This window comes from Rhipicephalus sanguineus, chromosome 11, assembly GCF_013339695.2.
Source record: "Rhipicephalus sanguineus isolate Rsan-2018 chromosome 11, BIME_Rsan_1.4, whole genome shotgun sequence".
NCBI lineage: Eukaryota > Metazoa > Arthropoda > Arachnida > Ixodida > Ixodidae > Rhipicephalus > Rhipicephalus sanguineus.
The window spans coordinates 79,780,150-79,799,812 of NC_051186.1; the positions used below are offsets into that span (position 1 = coordinate 79,780,150).

The window sequence follows — 19,663 nt, forward strand, 5'->3', positions numbered from 1 at the left end:
AGCCCGTTAAACTGTAACTGTCTATTATTGTATAGCATTCCGAGCACTCATGGCGACGAAATTAGAGGGAGGGCGAATGTTCGCGCGATAACTTTGGATAGATATGCTCATACTTGACGAAGGCGAAAAGCTTCATTATTTCGTGAGGCAACAGAAACCGACGATGAATTCATTCTATAATCAAATTTAAACAAAGAAGCCTTGCGCCGTGCCTTTATAATGATGACGCTGCGCAGGAAGGCTCAAAGTGAGTTTTTAAGAAACGTCTTTATTTTCATCATCTACGAGCACATTTCGTGTTTTGTTCGGATTTTGAAGCACAGTGTTAGCACTTAGCAATTTCATTTTAAGTACCATAATGTCGAGACGCTTATCTGTGAGAATAGTTGATTATTACTCGTTAGTTGCTGCATACATAGAGTGTTCCGACATGATCCTTAGCGTGGCTTACGACAGCCTGCCTCTCTTCACTTCAGAGAACCAGAGAGAAAAGAGCGCGCATTTATCCTTTTATGTACACAGGAGATCTCCTTTGAAAAGACGTACTTCAAGTGGCTTCGCTCATACAATATTTTGTGTTCTGTGACCATCGGAGGCATTACAGAATGCATACACATGGTGCTCATACGTATAGGCATTATAGGCTGGAGTTCCGCACATGGAGAGCAGCATAAAGTTGCAGTGGCGCAATGGATTACGAAGAGCTTCATCAGTCACGAAGAGCATGCAGAAGGACCTCCCTGAAAGTAATCAGACAAAAAAAAGGCCAGCATTTCCTAAAACTGCAAGAAGTGCGGATTGCTTCAGAATATCTCAAAGAGCAAGTTCCATTTATTAGTTTTAGCAGCACTAACTTCAATTATTCATTCTATTCCGCACGTATTTATATAGGTAGTCCCACAAAACTGCTAGTGCAACGTTCCGTGCATGTCTATCGTAGTAGCTCAGAGCAAGGGGCACTGAGCGTGCGGTGTACGAGCCAAAAGTTGAAACTGGAGCAAGTGCGAGCATACATAAACACCACTGATATTAGATGATAGGTGCATTCACACTGTACCAATTTCCTTGCCCGTTGTACAAAAGAAGAACCAGACGTTAGCGTTTCGTGAATGAATGAATATGAACACAACAGTATTTCACGCGATGACGGACGCCTGATGTGCTTAGCCTCCGTTCGGTATGGAAAAGCGCTGTCGCTTGGAATCATTGCTTCCACCATTATAAATCATGCTTGGGAAACAGAGTCACGACTGCCTCTAGACATTCGCAGAGTTACCTTAGCCGGTCAGAGCACTGAGACACATTGCGCGTTGGTTTTCAACGGGCTATCGTCGATGGGATACTACAACGACAAGCTTCTGCAGGAACTGCCAACGCAGACGCTTGGCCGAGGCTCATCTCTGAGGTCAGTGTCCACGGACAGCACCCTACCGATTATTAACGTACATCAGCAGCGTCTTCTTCCGTGAGAGTTATGCTGGTGACGCATGCGCATGCTGCACAAGGCCAACAAGGCCCCAAGATACCTTCCACTGGGCGAACCATCTTGGAGATTCAGCTTATGAGGAGGGGGTTGGCTGCGGCATGTGCAAACGAAGAGCGTATTGCGGGCGAGGCGTTCTTTATCTACGGACTCAAGGTCAAGAGAGCCACGAACAATGTTGCCTACTTGGGCGACACTTCGCCACAGTTGCGAATGGTGGCCCATACAAAGTGTTCTACGCAGCGAGCCCATTAGGCTTCGGAATGAACGACCGCTGCATCTTCTACATATCATAGATACACAGAGGACAAGCGCTGGTTCCGTGTGTATCTCTGCTTCGTCCCCGTATTTTTTTACCTTTTTTTTCGTGCTTCATAAGCATGAACCGATTCCAAGTAGGTCAGATAGCTGTGTTGGCAATTTTATGTTTCAGTGAAAATACCAGTGTCCAGCGTTTACAACTTCATTGATAAGCAGTATGACATTTCGAAGCTGTTGTTAGAAGGTGAATCAATGCTTGAGGCCCGAGTAACTGGATTTAGGTGCACGATAAAGAACCCCAGGTGGTCGAAATTTCCATAGCCTCCACTACGGCGTCCCTCATAATCGTATCGTGGTTTTGTGACGTGAAGCACTGACAATTATAGAAGGTAAATCAGTATTTGAAGCTGCCTTGTTGACGCCTGTAGCGTAAAGCAACATAAAGAAGTCACACTGGATGGGCTCATTTTACAAACATCATATATAATCAAGCGATGAGCTAGAAATAACAATAAAGGAATGTCAGGTGACAGCGGTATCACGCTTTTGCAAAGCGGATAACGGTGAAAGTGAAAGCTCACGTGTGAGTCATTCTCGTACGTAGCGCATTCTGGCACGGAGCAGTAAACTACCATGTCGCCAATAACTTTGACTGCTTTTTCCCAGATGGCATAGTCTCTAGGTGTCCGTACACATAAACTGAGAGCAAAACAACGCTGTTCAAAGGGAGAAAACGGCGATATCTGATGCTGATGTTGTTGAAAGTTACTGATGTTGATTGCCTGGAGCATTAAAAGTGGGTTCATGCGAATAGCTCGAAATTCAACACCTTGATGTCAGTGAAATTAATATATCTATTGCACAATTAGAGCCAATGGGCAGACATTACCAAAAAGGTGTCCACGAGGAGCTAAAGATCCGGAAGTCAATTACAGTCCGTGTGAAAATACATTTTACTAATTGCTCGAAAATGCTGAATGAACCAAATTGTGAATGTGCACGTAGTATTTCAACACTATTAAAACTTAATAGCGCCTAAAGGCATTACAAAATAAAAAATTATATATCAGCTGTGTAAATAAATATGTGCGACATTATATTCACTCAACTGGACGCAATTCACAATCTCATCGTAATGGCCAGAATCATCATCATCATCATCAGCCTGTCTACGCCCACTGCAGGGCAAAAGCCTCTCCCATGTTCCGCCAATCAACCCGGTCCTGTGCTTTCTGCTCCCACGTTATTCCTACAAACTTCTTAATCTCATCTACCCACCTATTTTTCTGTCTCCCCCTCACGCGTTTGCCATCTCTTGGAATCCAGTCAGTTACCCTTAATGACCACCGGTTATCCTGCCGACGTGCTACGTGCCCGGCCCATATCCATTTCTTCTTCTTGATTTCAACTAAGATATCCTTAACCCCCGTTTGTTCCCTGACCCACTTGCTCTCTTCCTGTCTCTTAAGGTCACACCTATCATTTTCCTTTCCATCGCTCGCTGCGTCGTCCTCAATTTAAGTTGAACCCTCTTTGTAAGTCTCCAGGTTTCTGATCCGTAGGTAAGTACCGGTAAGATGCAGCTGTTATATACCTTTTCTCTTGAGGGATAGTGGTAGACTACTATTCATGATTTGATAATGCTTGCCGAATGAGCCGCATCCCATCCTTATTCTTCTATTTATTTCACTCTCATGGTTCGGCTCCGCGGTTACTACCTGTCCTAAGTAGACGTACCCCTTTACAACTTCCAGTGTCTCGCCACCTGTCGCAAAGTGCTGTTCTCTGCCAAGATTGTTCCACATTACTTTAGTTTTATGCATATTAATTTTCAGACCTACTCTTTTACTTTCCGGATCCAGTTCAGTAATCATGAGCTGTAATTCGTCTCCCGCGTTACTCATCAATGCAATGTCATCAGCGAATCGAGGTTACTGAGAAAGTCTCCATTAACTCTTATCCCTAATTCTTCCCAATTTAGGGTCCTGAAAACCTCCTGTAAACACGCGGTGAATAGCTTTGGAGAGATCATGTCTCCCTGCCGTACGCCCTTCTTTATTGGGATTCTGTCGCTTTCTTTATGGAGGACTATAGTGGCTGTGGATCCGCTGTAGATTTCTTCCATTATGTTTATATAGGCTTCGTCGATGCCTTGATTCCGCAGTGCCTGCATGACTGCTGATGTCTCCACCGAATCAAATGCCTTCTCGTAATCTATGAAGGCTATGTATAGGGGTTGGTTGTATTCCGCGCATTTCTCTATCACCTGATTGATAGTATGTATATGGTCTATTGTTGAGAAGCCTGTACGAAATCCTGCCTGGTCCTTTGGTTAATTGAACTCTAATGTCCTATTAATTCTGTTAGCAATTACTTTTGTAAATAGCTTGGAGACAACGGACAGTAAGCTGATGGGCCTGTAATTTTTCAGGTTCTTGACGTCCCCTTTCTTATGGATCAAGATGATGTTGGCATTCTTCCAAGATTCTGGTATCCTCCCCGTCGAGAGACACTTCGTATACAGGGTGGCCAGTTCTTCTAACATAATCTCTCCACCGTCTTTCAACAGGTCTGATGTTACCTGATCCTCACAAGCTGCTTTGCCTCTTTGCATTCCCTTTAGGGCTTTCTTTACTTCTCCTGTCAATACTGGTGGGATGTCAGATTCCTCTGCGTTATTGCTGCTTCTTACGTTATCATCCTGACTGTCTCGGCTGCTGTACAGATTTCTGCAGAACTCTTCCGCTACCTCAACTATTCTATCCATATTGGTGGTGACCTCGCCTTCCTTGTCCCTTAATGCATACATCTGATTTTTGCCTATGCACAGTTTTGTCTTAATAGCTTTGAGGCTTATTCCGTTCTTCAGTGCATGCTCAATTGTCCCCATATTATACTTGCTTATGTCGGCTACTTTACGCCTATTGACTAATTTCGAAAGCTCCGCCAGCTCCATTTTGTCTGTTGCATTTGATGCTTTCATGACTTGACGTTTCTTAATGAGGTTTTTCGTCTCTTGGGATAGCTTACCAGTGCCCTGTCTAACGACTGTACCCCCGACTTCCACTGCACACTCCTTAATGATACTAGTCAGATTAGAGTCTTTTAGCAAGTTACGGAAATATGGTACGCAAATACGGTAAGGCAGTACGGTACCGCTCCTACTTTCCCGGTCGTTGAGCGGCCAAAGCACAGCCAGCGGGAAAGGAGGAACGCTACCGTACTGTCTTACCGTATTTGCGTACCGTATTTCCGTAACTTGCTAAAAAGACTCTAATCTGACTAGGTTTCCTCGGTTAAAGCTGCATACCTATTCTGAAGTTAAACCCTGAATTCCTGTACTTTCCATCTCAGAGCTAGTTCATTAATCGGCTTCTTGCGTATCAGTTTCTGCCGTTGCTTCCTCAAGTCTAGATGAATTCTAGATCTTACCATTCTATGGTCACTGCATCGGATCTTGTTTACTTATGGCCGGAATAGAAGCCTCTATAGGAAATATAATGTGTTTGAAAAAGTTGTAAAGAATATGCTCTGTGTTTAGCACCAGAGAAAAATTCTTATTCGAGAAGCTTCCATATATGTGTGTTAGAGACGGCTATTCTCGTGTTTGTTTGTGGAGCCGACATAGCAGGACAAGTGTGCGTACAGCACGCTACACTCGGAAAACTATGCCGCACTAGAAATTATCACATTTTTTCACAAGAGCTTTGCGAGTCTTTTTTTTTTTCGCCAGAACTCTTCTTACTCCGAGAAATTAGAAAGCATTCTTACCAAGGGCACTGTAATATCCGATGATTAAACATCTGGGATCAGCGAAAAGAACTGGATACGTCCGCTCCTTATTCAGAAGAAGGCTTCCGAGAGCTGCAGCATAAAGCGTAAGAATTATCATCGATCTGTTGGCGTGCCCCCATCGGAACCCGTATACGGGTATATTAAAATCAATTAGCGTCTGAAAAACACGTTTAATCGAATTTTTTTCTTAGAAATAAACAGAGCGAATCAGGGCGTAGCCAGAAATTTTTTTCGGGGGGGGGGGGGTCAACCATACCTTATGTATGTTCGTGCGTGCGTTTGTATGTGCGCATGTATATATACGCAAGCAAAACTGAAAAATTTCGGGGTGGTTTGAACCCCCCAACCCCCCCCCCCCCCCCCTGGCTACGGCCCTGGAGCGATCTTTCTATTCTGAAAGTTAATCAGTTGCGGAGTGCCAATATTGCGAAGCAACGTTTCGGTCGACAGACTCTTCGCTTCTTTTTTATTCGCCGAGCCTTAGCCCCACAACCTAGCCTAGACTGGCGATGATGAGAATGTGCAGATTGTAAGATGAGGCGCATTAATAATGCTCACACTAATCGCTTCGCAGCCATTTGTTGGACTAACTGTTGCTCTCTTCCTTTTTAGTGGAAGTTGTGCGCAGTAGAATTTACCCAATTTCTGTGCCACATGCCTGTTTATGATGATGATGATAGCTTTTCTGATAGGCCGCAGGGTGCCAAATACCTGGTTGATGACGATAGTTTTCTTCTTCGTTTTCAGTACACCAGTGGGGAGTAGTAGGATTTACCCAATTTCTGTGGCGCATACCAGTTTATGAAGATAATAGTTGCATGACGATGATGATAGTTGATGATGATCGTTGTTTGTAACAGCTTCGCTGTTAAAAAATTTGCAGTGGCTTAGCTCGGCTATGGCAGGATATGCGTAGCGTTAGCAAAAGTTCAGCTGATTATTCTTAGGTTTCAAGATTGTCTAGGATTATGAGCCTTCTTCTGTTCATTCTTCGTACGCTGATTCGCTAATTGCCAGGCAACTACTTCGGGATCCGATAAGATAAGCTTCTCGGCTCTTCTGCGCCGTTGAGCAGCATTTGCGCTCTCCTTCTTCATGGCGTTACCCACCTGCAAACGCCAGTCAGAGGCGCTATCAAGTGGCTCCAGCGCAGTGTCAAACGGCGACTGCACAGCGAAGGCGAATAGCTGCGCGCGCACCGGCGCCAGTGTGTCTGCCATGGCTACGACGTCACTCCTCTCGAATGCGCATACCAGCAGCGGCGAGTCGCGCGCGGCGGTGGTGGAGTCTGCGCGCGCGCTGGTGCCAGTGTGTCTGCCTCGGCTACCACACCACTCCTCCCGAACAGGCAGACCAGCAGCGGCGCAGTCGCGCGCGGCGGTGGCGGAGAGCGCGTGAGATGCCGGCTCTGGTGAGCCAGCTGTGTGACATCACTGATCCTCGCGTATGCGCAGCACGGCTCATGAGAATCCACGCGAAATCGGCTCCGGCTAGGCAAGTGTAGCTAACGCTACAAAACAACGACGCCATCTAGATAACAGAGTCAGGTTTTGCACTTAACACCTTCGTGACCACGCCTATTCCCATCGTTAGTATAGTAACGATGACTTCAAGTTCAAATTTTGGCGCTCTCGGAGCACTCCAGGACAACTAACGCAATCCAAAGGGTAAAAGAGCATATTTTTAGTCAGTTTTCCTTGTGAGTTTCTTTTTTTTTTCTCCGCGGGGAGATTTTTAAAGCTCGTTCACAGTCGGCTAGGTGAGCGCTCATTGTTTCAGACATGGCGTCGATGTCGCTCACGAGTGCTCCACGAAAGCGGCGAATTTCTACGGATTCCGATTAATCTGAGCGGGAATCTCTGGATGATGGTAGCAGTACACACTCGGAACTCGGAAGACGACTTCGATTCGTCAGACTTCAGTACGGACGGCGATAGTGCGTCAAACTGCCCCGGAACATTAGCAGGTGTCCGCGATAAGTTTCGTTCTCTCCTCTGGCCGTTTAATCGCTGCCGCGCGTCGATGTAAACGCATCCGGTGCGTAGTAAAGGTAACGGTTCTTATCAGCAAGATGTTAACTTCATTCCGGCGGGAGCATTTGGCGCAGGCTGCAGAAATAGCGGAGTTCTCTCCGCGAAGACGGCGCGGAGTGGACCTTAATCCAGCGCTTCGGAGTGCCGCGCGGGAGCTCTTCGTGTTGTTTTTCACCGGCAGAAGTCGTCAGAGATATATGCAACCACATAGAAAAGTATTACGTGGACGCATATTTTCGAAAAGCCAACGTGCAATGAGAGAAACGGATCCTGGAGGGAGGTTATTGAAGAGGAGAAGCTCAAGTTCGTCGGATTTCTGGTGTACATGGGAATCGCTCAATTCCCGCGCCTGCACTGCTGTTGGTGCCGACGACACAGATTCCCAGGCCATCGTCCACCATCAGTGATGCCACTGAAAAGGTTCAAGGCGTTGCTTGTCTTCTTGAGCCTCTCTGATCCGGAGAAGACCCCCGTCGCATCCAACGGGAAGCTTCACCACGTGTCTTCTCTATTGCAACACATTAACGATTCTTTAGCGCAATTTTTTCAACCGCGTCGGAACATTTGCGTGGATGAAAAAATGGTGAAATCTGAAGGTCGGTATTGTATTGGGCAGTATATGAGGTACAGAGGGGTCAAATGAGGGTACATATTATGGGTTTTTCTAGATTCGGAACGGGCTATACACTGTTCATTTCAACGAATGCACGGGAAGACGTTTCAGGGTCACCAGTACCAACCACAAAAAAAATGAAAAATACCAGAGCTGCAAACTATGCTAGGAAAGTGGAGCAGAAAAAAAAATGTTTTTTGCGAAACATGTGCAGCCAGCCTTTACCCAGTAAACCACTAATGTCCATGGTACGTAGCGGTATAATCCAAACATCTAGGACGAAAGAAGATGTCTTATTTGCGTCTGAAAGATGTCCAATTTTCGCTTTGCGCAATGTGGACGTCTAAAAGATATACAAAGGCTTATTGTAACGGACGTACAATGCACATGTACGCTGTGTGAACGATGGACGCATTTTGGACGTCAGTGACAGACGGTGCACATTTGTGCTTATTTTTCACAAAACACCGACCTTCAAGGGATTAGAAATAATCAACGAATGTTTCAACGACACTAAATCGGCGCATCCACTGAAGTCTGGCATTGATTCCTCGCGTTAGCTCGCAGAAACGGATGCAACAAAAGAGAAAGAAAAAGAACGGAATAAATTGGGCGTTTGCTGATGAAAACACCGCTGTCGTCTGCTCCTCAACGCTGCCAAAGGCGCGCGCTGCGTGTTCCCCCACCTCTAAGCGGCTCGCGGTTTTTTTTTTCCCGTCCCTTTTTGGTTTTCCTTTCTGCGTGGCCTCCGACATTACCGGCGGTGCACGCGCCTGCCAATCTCGGAGGCCATGTTCCCTGCACCGTGGTTGCGGCTCTGCGCCGCAAGGCGCCGTGTCTGTCGGTACGGTATGAGTTGTGCACACTGTACCATCGGTGCATTTTATTTGTGTTATTTTTGTGATGTTATCTGGCCATCCACGGACGCCCGTTCTAACGGGAGAGTGATATTTGTTGATCCCGGCCCACATCTTGAAGCCTACATTTTAAGTCTCAAAGGCTATGCTTACTTCCGTTTGCAACGCAAAATACGTCATGGCCGCCATGATTTGTACAAAAAAATTATTACGTTGTAAAAACTTAGTACAGTTACTTCTAAATTACAATGAGCGGCAATATAAAGCATGAATTTGTACATAATCTTTCCCTAAGTTGTGACCATGGTTGTGACACGCGTCGACGTCGTCCCCATCACCGCCATCGCCATCACGTTTTCTTTCGCATGTACGCACATTGCGTACATGTTTGTTTGGACCAGTCGTGGTTGGGTCTTGAGGTTTGGTCCTGCCAGGGCCAACGCTGCCAGCAGCGACGTTTGTCCGCCGCTTTTTATCTGACGTATGTGCACTTACGTTGACCGCTGTTGGGTGTTGTGTGGTGGATGTTCTCTGGCTGTGTCGCGTGCAACAAGAACAGTAGAAGAGTTTCTGAACTCCGGTCGCCTCGGCAGTGGGCCATTGGCCAGCAAAGGTACGTACTACTTACGCTCTCTTATGCTTTCCTTTAGTGAATAAGGCCGTTGTGTAATGCGTGAATAGAGGTTTTTGTTTCTTTTCGCAGTTGCGTGTTCCTAAACCCATAGTTCATACCGTGTCGTCTGGCATGGACGTAGACCACTGTTGGGTACTGTGTCGCGTACAGCAAGAACCCTGTCCGCCCCCGGCAGTGGGCCATTGGCCAGCAAAGGTACGTTCTCTTATGGTTTCCTTTAGTGAATAAGGCCGTTGTGTAATGCGTGAATAAAGGTTTTTGTTTATTTCGCAGTCGCGTTTTCCCAAACGCACAGTTCTGTATCGCCGTGCATGCCTCGGTGATATCGACATCATTACTTCTGCTTCGTTTCCTTGATGTAATGGTTTGTAGCTGCCAGAGTAGCCATGATAAGCTTAGTTTAGCCTGTCCTTTTGTAGTACTGTGCATTTGTTAGCGTTGTTTTTCGTGGTATGTCGCAGCTGTAGTTCTGTTTTTATTTGTTTAGCTGTGTGCGCTTGCTTGTTGTCTCTTTCCCTAGCATGCCAAAGCTTAGTTGGAATAAGCGCCATGCTCAAATCAGCCAATGGCGGAACTGTGCACATACACGCTATGATTTGTGGACTAACACATCATTTGTCGAGAGAAGAGGGAGCAATGTTTAGGTGACTGAGAATTTAATGTACAATCCAGGGCTCGTGCTGCGATATAATATTTGGCTTGTGTGTTCTCGGGAGCCTCGACTACCTATTGGCAGCGCTTTCTGACCATGCTCAAAAAGTGTTGCGGGTCCCCTGTAAGGTAGCGATACCGGCTAGGTGAACTGATTAGCTCCTATATTGAAAATTAGAAAATGGGAAAAGTACAGTTTGCCTTCATAGAATGGGGAAATTCTCTTGCAGTTCATTGCAGTCAGTGATCCAGTTCCTTAATTCGCTCCTGAATACTGCTTGATCGCATGCTTATTCAAAGGCTGTTACCTAAACAATCTACACGGACCTCATCGAGGTTGTGTGAAAGCTAGTATTTGGAAATCTATATATATATATATATATATATATATATATATATATATATATATATATATATATATATATATATATATATATATATATATATATATATATATATATAGTCTCGCAGAGAAAACGAGCCCTAAAAGTAATCGTCTGTCCTATATATATATATATATATATAATACAGCGTTTGTAGCCGTATTTAGTGCATAACACACCTTTCCTTTCATGTTAGCAGTTTTAATAAAAGCAGCGCTTCATTGTTTGCACCTGATTGGGAACTAATGCATCACACACAATGCTTAGTCGTGTCCAGTATGAATGTTCTCAAGCTTTCAAGAAATGTTCTCCGTCACCATTTAATCATGATGACACCACACTTGACACCCTTGATGTAAGGCCGTTTGTAGCAGGTTTCAGCTTTGTACTTGACTCTTCACTGCAGTTAATGCCCTGACTCATTTTATCCTGGAGAAAAGACATATTACATTGGATAATAATTAACTTTCACCTCCTCCAGTTAATTACTTAGCTGTCATGTTTTTTTTTTAAGAATTTAATCTACTTTTCTTGAAGCAGTGCGCCTTCATGTCACATTTTTTGGGGGAACGACCGACAGTCTCTGCGTATCTTAATACTTTTTCAATTTACGATAGTTTTGGGTGCCCTCTCAAAGTCATAGAATTGGGGCTCCATTGATGTGTTTTGCAAGATAGCCATTTTAAGGCATAAAATAGAAAGAGCAATGCGACAAGTTTCTCTGGTTCAAGCAGTTTCATGAACTCTCGATTCCTTTACTGTACCGGCTTTATTTTTTTTACCTTCCTTTCTACTTGAATCCAGGCACACAGCGATCGGACTGAGCATATCAAGTAGCCCCTCCTGTGACCCACAAGACCACACTCATTCGGCCGAGGAGCCTGTCTGGACTTACGTTGAGAGTGCTGGCAGACAGTTTGTTTTTTCTGGACTTATGTTGGGACTGCTGGTGGACAGTTTCGGTTTAGTCTTCAGCTGGTGCACAGTTCACTTTTATCACACCGCCTCATTTCTTTGAGTGTATCTGCGTCTCTAGATATTTAGCCTGTGTTCTTACACGTTGAGAGTACTCCTATGGTTTACAGCATTGCTTTGCTCATATAAACTTTTGTGATACTGCCTTGTTGCTTTCGACTCACTTCATTCTCTTGTCATTTCGCCAGTATTGAAACACTCTTATGATTGTATGTGCAGTAATCTTTCAGGGCAATGCATTGTACTCATTGTGTGTAACAAAACATTGCAATAGCCTGAGAAGAGTATTGCACATTTGTTGTGTTATCAGATGTGTTATATACCTAAAAGGAACAATGTGAGGTATGCAGCGCGCTCTCCATAGAAGGCAGTACAATACACGAGGGTAGCGATGCGGGCTTGTTGGTCTGTCATGGTTCTTGGATGTGGGCGCGAAAAGACAAGGACGAAGGGAGGAAGACACACACACTGGCGCTACTGACAACAAACGTGTCTTCCTCCCTTCGTCCTTGTCTTTTCGCGCCCACATCCAAGAACCAGTACAATACAACTGCTCTTTTATGCCGAGACACCTACACCTACTTCCAAAATCATAAATACTAAAATTTACAAAATAGTGATTCGCAACAGTTACTTTCAGGTTACAACAGTACATATAGCGAGCACTCAAGTGAGCGAAAAGTATTGTGGCCTACAGTCTGTCGAGCGTTCGTTTTTGAGAGCCATAATTAGTGCACCTCACAAGCCGCTAGACGTCACGTGGATGCGAGTTTAAGGAATGAACATCTTTTAATATGTACTGATGGGCTAGTTCGTGAGCCATGATTTTCGAATAGGCAGCGCACAAAAGGGCAACAAATACGCACACATAAGACTCAAACACAAGCGCTGTCAGCGCTTGTGTTTGCGTCTTTTATGTGTGCATATTTGTTGCCCTTTTGTGTGCTGCCTATTCGGAAAACATCTTTTAAATGTACAGAACATCCAGCCTTAATATCCATACAACGTACTGAGAGCGTGATCTGGGTGCATTTTAGATGATCTATAGTACATCCGTGAAATGTCATGTGGAGAAATGTAGATATCCAGAAGATGTACTGAATATCCCGAGACTAGCATTCTATGGATATCTAATGGACATTCATGGTTTACTGGGAATTGTTTCAGCGCGAGGAGAAACTCCTTCGCGCGGTGGCATGAGAAGCACTAGTGTCTATATATTTGTATGCATGTAAATAAACTTTGTACTTACAGAGCTTATATTTGCTGTATTATTCTATAAGGGGTTTGCGTTCAAAGCGTATATTTCGGTTTTTTTATGCTTACCCTGTGCAGAGTAGCATTGCTGTTTTGATGATTTTTGTTCTTTTTGATGCATGTTTCTTTGTTTTATAGTATTTGAATTGCATTTGTTGTGTAAAATTAAAACTGTTAGAAAGACCAATTCTCCCTCTATGATTTGGTACTCTACACTTTAGCATCAATTAATTTGTGTAGTAGGAAAAAATATACTTCCTGGGCTACCCAAAAAAAAAACCAATTCTTGCGCGGTCACAAAAGTGTTGAGGCCGCGTTGCACTGTCTCTCATACGTTCAAACGTGGCAGGGGCCCTACATAAACCGATAGGCATTACGTCGAATTCATGCAGCCCGCCTGGTGTTGCAAATGTCGTCATGTCCTTGTCCGCCTCGTGCATAGGAATATGCCAATACCCTGACCGGCGATCAAGACTTGAGAAAAATTCAGCGTCTTGGAGGAAGTCAAGTGCGTGGTCTATTAGTGGCGTCGCGTACACGTCTTTGCGCGTGATCTTATTAGGAGCTCGATAATCAGCGCAGAACCGTACAGAACCATCCTTATTCGGGACCAACACGACAGCAAATGACCAAGAGCTGGACGATGGCCCGATGACGTCTCGTTTGAGTAAGTCAGCAACATTCCCCTCGATGATTTTACGCTCCGCGGAAGACACGCGATATGGATGGCGGCGTACACTTCATTTGCCTTCAGTTTCGGTGCAATACACCGCGACGCAAGTACAGCCCATGAGCTTTCAATGGACATCATATGAAGCTCTGCGTTTTTCGAGTAGGGCTAAATGTTCTTTTTTGCGCTGCAGTAAGATCGGGATTTATTGCGGCAGTTAAAGCAGCCAGGGTAGTATGGGAATCAGTACTAGTAGATAAAGGTAACGACTTTGTGTAGAGGGGCATCACAGAAAGTGATTCGGTGTCAGTAAAACAAGTCAGTGGTGCACTGGGACAGCGCAACAGGCGAAGAAGTAGGGTTCACTACCGTGACCTGAACAAGTAGGGTTCACTACCGTGACCGGCGTCGACGCTGTGGATCAGAGAACAAACAAAGGTATACAGTGCCCTAATTGATATGATACCGCAAACGGACCGGAGCACGTTACGTAATGCGAAGAACAGATAAGCGGTTGTCCGTTTGAAGAACGGAATTAACATCCAGAATGACAAACACATTCCATGAGGTCACAATTTGGTGAAATGAAGAAACATGCAGGCACAAAATGACTTCGCCGCAACAGAGGGCGAATCGGAGATCATTGTGAGAGGTATTGGTCCTTCAGTGAACATGAATAGGATGTATATTGCTGTTATTTTTATCTTTACGACAACGAGAGTTTTCTATGTCGTCCTTGCTGGCTCATGTTTTGGTTTTCGTTTCTTGGGGAGGGTTTCGTTTCAGTGAGGTGTTTATAGCTCTTGTCGGTCGCATTCCTTGTCTCTCGTGAAAACACTTTCGCATAAACATGTATTTTACTGGTAAAGGCGTGCTAGCTGGGTTATCATAAAAGTGTTCCGTCTTAAACGGACCATTCAGACTTAATTGTAGCGTAACTCTTAACGACGTACTGACGAAAAGGCGTGTGAATAAGGGAACCTTCAATGCTACGGAGAGCACGGTACTTCGTTTATTTCCGCCTTGCTTAATATATGTACCACATCGTTGTTTGAGAAATATTGTTGTCACATATGTATTATACAGAGGATTTTGTTATGTACGTTGTGTTCAGAAGGAATGAAATGAAATACATTTCCTCAAAAGGCATATAATAGCGAGTTTTAGTATAGCGGATAACAGCAAACGCAAGGATTTAGCGTTAGCGTTAGCGTTGCGTGCTCCTAACTGCGCATGAGCAGAACGTAAACGTAGCCCGAGCTCTTACGTACGAACGCTATTTCTGGAATATAGCGTTCAACGCTAACACACGCAAGGGATCCCGTACGTAGGGCAAGATGGCGGTGCGTGTTGAAGCGAGAGCCGTCCACTTCGAATCTTTGTAGCCATCGTACTGCATTATTAAACTTATTCATTCCCTAAAAATGTTCGTATTTGATTTAGATTTGAGTAATGAGGCTTCGCCAACCGTGTACCGCCGATAAAATAGCTCCGTTTTTGAGATGCAAAGTGGATTCGCGCTGCAGAAGGCTTAGCAAGATTTGTTTGCAAGGTTGGCTCATGTTTTCTGTAGCAGCGCAGAGATGGCGACGCTGTCTTTAGTCGCCTCTTTCCAAGATACGGTCACAAGTCAAGCAGATACACGCCAGGCTTCGTTTCCCTTCATGCCTTTCGCGGCAGTGCATGAATGTGACTCGTGCTGCGTCCCAGCTTAAAAAGGCCAGGTAATAGGGGTCTTGAAGAATTCTCGAACGCGGCATGTCGACAGAAACCAATGTGTCAGAACTCAGAGGCGTAGCCAGAAATTTTTTTCGCGGGGGGGGGGGGGGGGATCACCATACTTCATGTATGTTCGTGCGTGCGTTTTTATGTGTGCGTGTATATATACGCAAACAAAACTGAAAAATTTCGGGGGGGGGGGGGGGGGGTTGAACCCCCAACTCCCACCCCCCCCCCCCCCTTGGCTACGCCCCTGTCAGAATTCAACACTTCTGCAAACGCGACATGGAGACTCAACAGTGGTGACTTTGGATCAGCTCGCCTTGGTGGCGCTTTTGTGGATTCTACAGTGCATTTAGTGTTTTTATGTCTAGATGGCGCCGTATGTGCTTGCGTTAGCGTTAGCGGGAATGCCTTCCGCTGTACTAAAAGACCACCAGTTGGAACGCAGCGAGTTCAGTTTTAGCGTTAGCGTTGAGACGCACGCTAACGCTAACGTAAGCGTTTCCCGCTATACTAAAACTCGCTAATAAATAGCAATATCTCGCTAGTACAATGTCACACTCTTTACGCAGGAGACTTCTTTACCGATGATTCAATTACTAGATAACACAGACTTTGGCAATATGAATACCATCAGAGTATTTCATTAAAAGCTTACCAGATGGTAAATCAGGCTTTTGCTCAATTCCTTTCACAGTAATAAATCCTTGACTGTTCCCCGGCAATCTTGGAGTAACTTGCAGCGTTAAGTTGCTGTAAAGAAATTCTGTGTGCAGTTTTGTCGTTCACCAGATAGCTAGTTAATGTAAAGCACGAATACAAAAATTTCTTTACGTCATTCATGATTGATAATTAATGAAAAATGTGGGTAATCATCGATCTTTTGTAAGTAGCACTACAAAAATATGTTGATTGTGGTTAGAATAAGCTGAAGCACATCGACTGAGGTGACTCAGTCATGAGCTACTGCGACTAAACGTATTAGGCATGGTTGATTAGATGCGAAGCATCTTATGGCGGAGTTCAAACAGGTGGTGGTGGTGGTGGTGGTGTGCGGCGTGACCACCCTTACTGCGTTTGCGCGAACCCTCTCCACACACATCCTCTCCCAGTTCCCCTCTACCTTGCCCCGCCCCCTCTCCCACTTTCTCCTCTCCCCTCCCCTCTCCACATCTCTTCTCCCCTTCCCCTCTAAAACGCGGGCTCGACATGCCGAAACGCTGTTTCCCATCGCCTCATGGTCCCCTTTAGCTGAGATGGAGTGATTTCATTTACTCACTCTCTAAAAATGCTTGGAAAATAACATTTATAGACGACATTACTAACATTAGCAATTTCTTGACGTTCGAACCTGATGCACTTAACAATCCTTTCCACTCGGTTAGCTTTATGATTACATTATGGTACCTAGAAAGCAAAATATGCAAAGTACACGAACGAAGGTACATGGACAGAATAAAGAGGAACGCTTACTTCTGCTCTGCTGATCCCGTGTAATAATTTCTAACACTTCAAAGTGCACTCTTTCTATATTGTCACGGGCGAAATAAGACAGACAGCCAGGTGTTGACGTCTTCCCCAGAACCAGACCAGCAACAACAACGTTCTCTTCTTCTTCCACTCGCGTGTACGTGCCACAGCGGATGGCTCATACATGATGGCATGTGGCATTACTCCCTCTCTCACAAAAGCATCGTCTCGATGCTGGTTATGCGCACTAAAAAAAAGGAGGAAAGAAAAACAAAACGTCACTGTACAAACGAAACAACTGTGCCCGTAAGGCAAAATGAACATGCTGCAGTCACTGAAGAAGTAATAGAGAAAGTGGGACACAATAATAACAAGCAGAAAAGCAACAAAAAGAAAGAAGCTAAGTGGCCATTGTAGTCAAAGTCACTCGACGTTCGATTGACGACGCGAGAAATATGGCTTGAGCCTTGAAACATGAACCACATCAGTTTGTGGAAGCCGACGGGAACGTCTTGGGGTGCCTTCTGGGAGAACCTCGTAGGTTACGTCGCTGAGTCGGCGTAGAACCTTGTAGGGGCCGAAGTAGCGCCGCAGTAACTTCTCTGACCGGCCGCGCTGTCGGATGGGGGTCCACACCCAGACTTCATCGCCTGGTTTGAAGGTAACATCTCGGTGCCGGAGATTGTAGCGGCGTGCGTCTGCAGTTTGGCGACTCTCAATACGGCATCGGGCGAGTTGACGGGCCTCCTCGGCGCGTTGAGCGAACGTGGCAGCATCCGTGTTAAACAGTCCCTGGTTGTCGGGGAGGAGCATTGCATCGAGCATTGTGGTGACCTCTCGACCATGCACTAAGCGGAATGGGGTGAAACCTGTACTTTCTTGCACCGCAGTGTTGTAAGCAAAAGTTACGTAAGGGAGGATATCATCCCAGTTCTTGTGGTCAATGGCCACATACATTGACAGCATGTCTGCAATGGTCTTGTTCAGCCGTTCAGTGAGTCCGTTTGTTTGAGGGTGATAAGCCGTGGTTTTGCGATGTTCTGTGCCACTGAGCCTAAAGACTTCCTGTAGCATCTCTGCGGTGAAAGCTGTTCCACGATCAGTAATTATGACAGCTGGCGCTCCGTGACGGAGGACGATATTGTTGACGAAAAAGTGGGCGATGTCAGCTGCGGTAGCTTTGGGCAGGGCCTTTGTTTCGCAGTATCGTGTTAAATAATCGGTGGCGACCACAATCCACCGATTTCCAGACGCAGACGTGGGGAATGATCCGAGCAAGTCCATGCCAACCTGATGAAATGGTGCTTTCGGTGTGGCGATTGGTTGTAACAGTCCCGCTGGTCGGACAGGTGGCAGTCGCGACATGTGCGAACGTAATGCTTGACAGTCTTCGTGAGACGTGGCCAGTAATAGGAGCGACGAATTCGTTGCAATGTGCGCGTGTAGCCAAGGTGTCCGGCCGATGGTTCGTCGTGGCAAGCATGTAAAATATCGTCACGAAGCGAGGTCGGCGCAACTAGCAGGTAAGTAGCTTGCGTATGGTCGAAGTTCTTCTTATAAAGGACTCCATCCCGGAAACAAAAGGAGGCTAGCGAGCGTGCGAAATTTCGAGGAAGACTAGATGTGCGCCCTTCCAGATAGTCAATTAGTGGGCTGAGCTCCAAGTCGTCGCGCTGTTGTTGAGCCAAGTCGGTTGCTGATACAGAGGAAGGAAAGTGTCGTCCTCATCAAGGTCTGCGTTGGCACTTCCGACTGGTGCACGTGAGAGACAGTCAGCGTCGGTGTGTTTGCGTCCTGACTTGTGAATGATGGTAACGTCAAATTCTTGCAGCCGAAGGCTCCACCGTGCCAGACGACCTGAAGGGTCTTTGAGATTGGCGAGCCAGCATAGAGAATGGTGGTCGCTAACTACTCTGAATGGGCGTCCGTACAAGTATGGTCGAAACTTTGTTATAGCCCAAACAACAACTAAGCATTCTTTTTCTGTTGCAGAGTAGTTTTTCTCTGCTGATGATAATGTTCGGCTGGCATAGGCAATCACACGCTCTAGGCCATTTTGCCATTGAACTAATACAGCTCCAAGCCCGACGTTGCTGGCATCGGTGTGTAGCTCTGTGGCAGCGGTCTCGTCAAAGTGACCGAGTACAGGGGAGCCTGGAGATGGCTTCGCAGGGTATCGAAGGCATGTCGCTGTTCCTGACCCCAAACAAACGGTACGCCTTCTTTCGTAAGGTGGTTGAGGGGTTCAGCGATTTTGGAAAAACCTTTGACAAAGCGTCGGTAGTAAGCGCACAGCCCCAGGAATCGGCGTATATCGCGCTTGTTTGTTGGCACGGGAAATGCGGCGACGGCGCTTGTTTTCTCAGGGTCTGGGCGGATACCAGCGTGACTCACGACGTGACCAAGAAACTTGAGTTCTTCGTAGGCAAAATGACATTTCTCAGGTTTGAGAGAAAGTCCGGCTGTTCGAATCGCCTCAAGAACTGTCTGGAGGCGCTGGATGTGCTGTTCAAAGGTGTCAGAGAAGACCACCACGTCGTCTAGGTAGACAAGACATGATTGCCATTTGAGCCCAGAAAGAACCGTGTCCATCATTCTTTGAAAAGTAGCTGGCGCTGAGCATAAGCCGAAAGGAAGGACTTTGAACTCGTAGAGACCGTCAGGAGTAATAAAAGCGGTCTTTTCGCGGTCACGCTCGTCAACTGCAATTTGCCAGTAGCCGCTGCGTAGATCCATGGAAGAAAAGTATCGAGCGTTCCGTATGCGGTCCAAGGAGTCATCTATTCGGGGTAAAGGATAAACGTCCTTCTTCGTGATCTTGTTCAACTTTCGATAATCAACGCAAAAGCGCAGGGTACC

General features: G+C 45.8%; 1 protein-coding gene across 1 annotated transcript in view; it reads right to left on the reverse strand.

Moving 5' to 3' along the window:
* Positions 1 to 285: 285 nt before the first annotated feature.
* LOC119373982 (uncharacterized) overlaps positions 286 to 19,663 on the reverse strand; it is a 49,768-nt gene continuing 30,390 nt past the window's right edge. The window contains exons 5-7 of the mRNA XM_037644043.1: positions 15,993 to 16,087; positions 5,516 to 5,608; positions 286 to 740 (exon numbers count right to left, since the gene is read on the reverse strand). Of these exons, the coding sequence (XP_037499971.1) occupies positions 562 to 740; positions 5,516 to 5,608; positions 15,993 to 16,087 (367 nt within the window). The 3' untranslated portion in view covers positions 286 to 561. The remainder of the gene's footprint in view (positions 741 to 5,515; positions 5,609 to 15,992; positions 16,088 to 19,663) is intronic.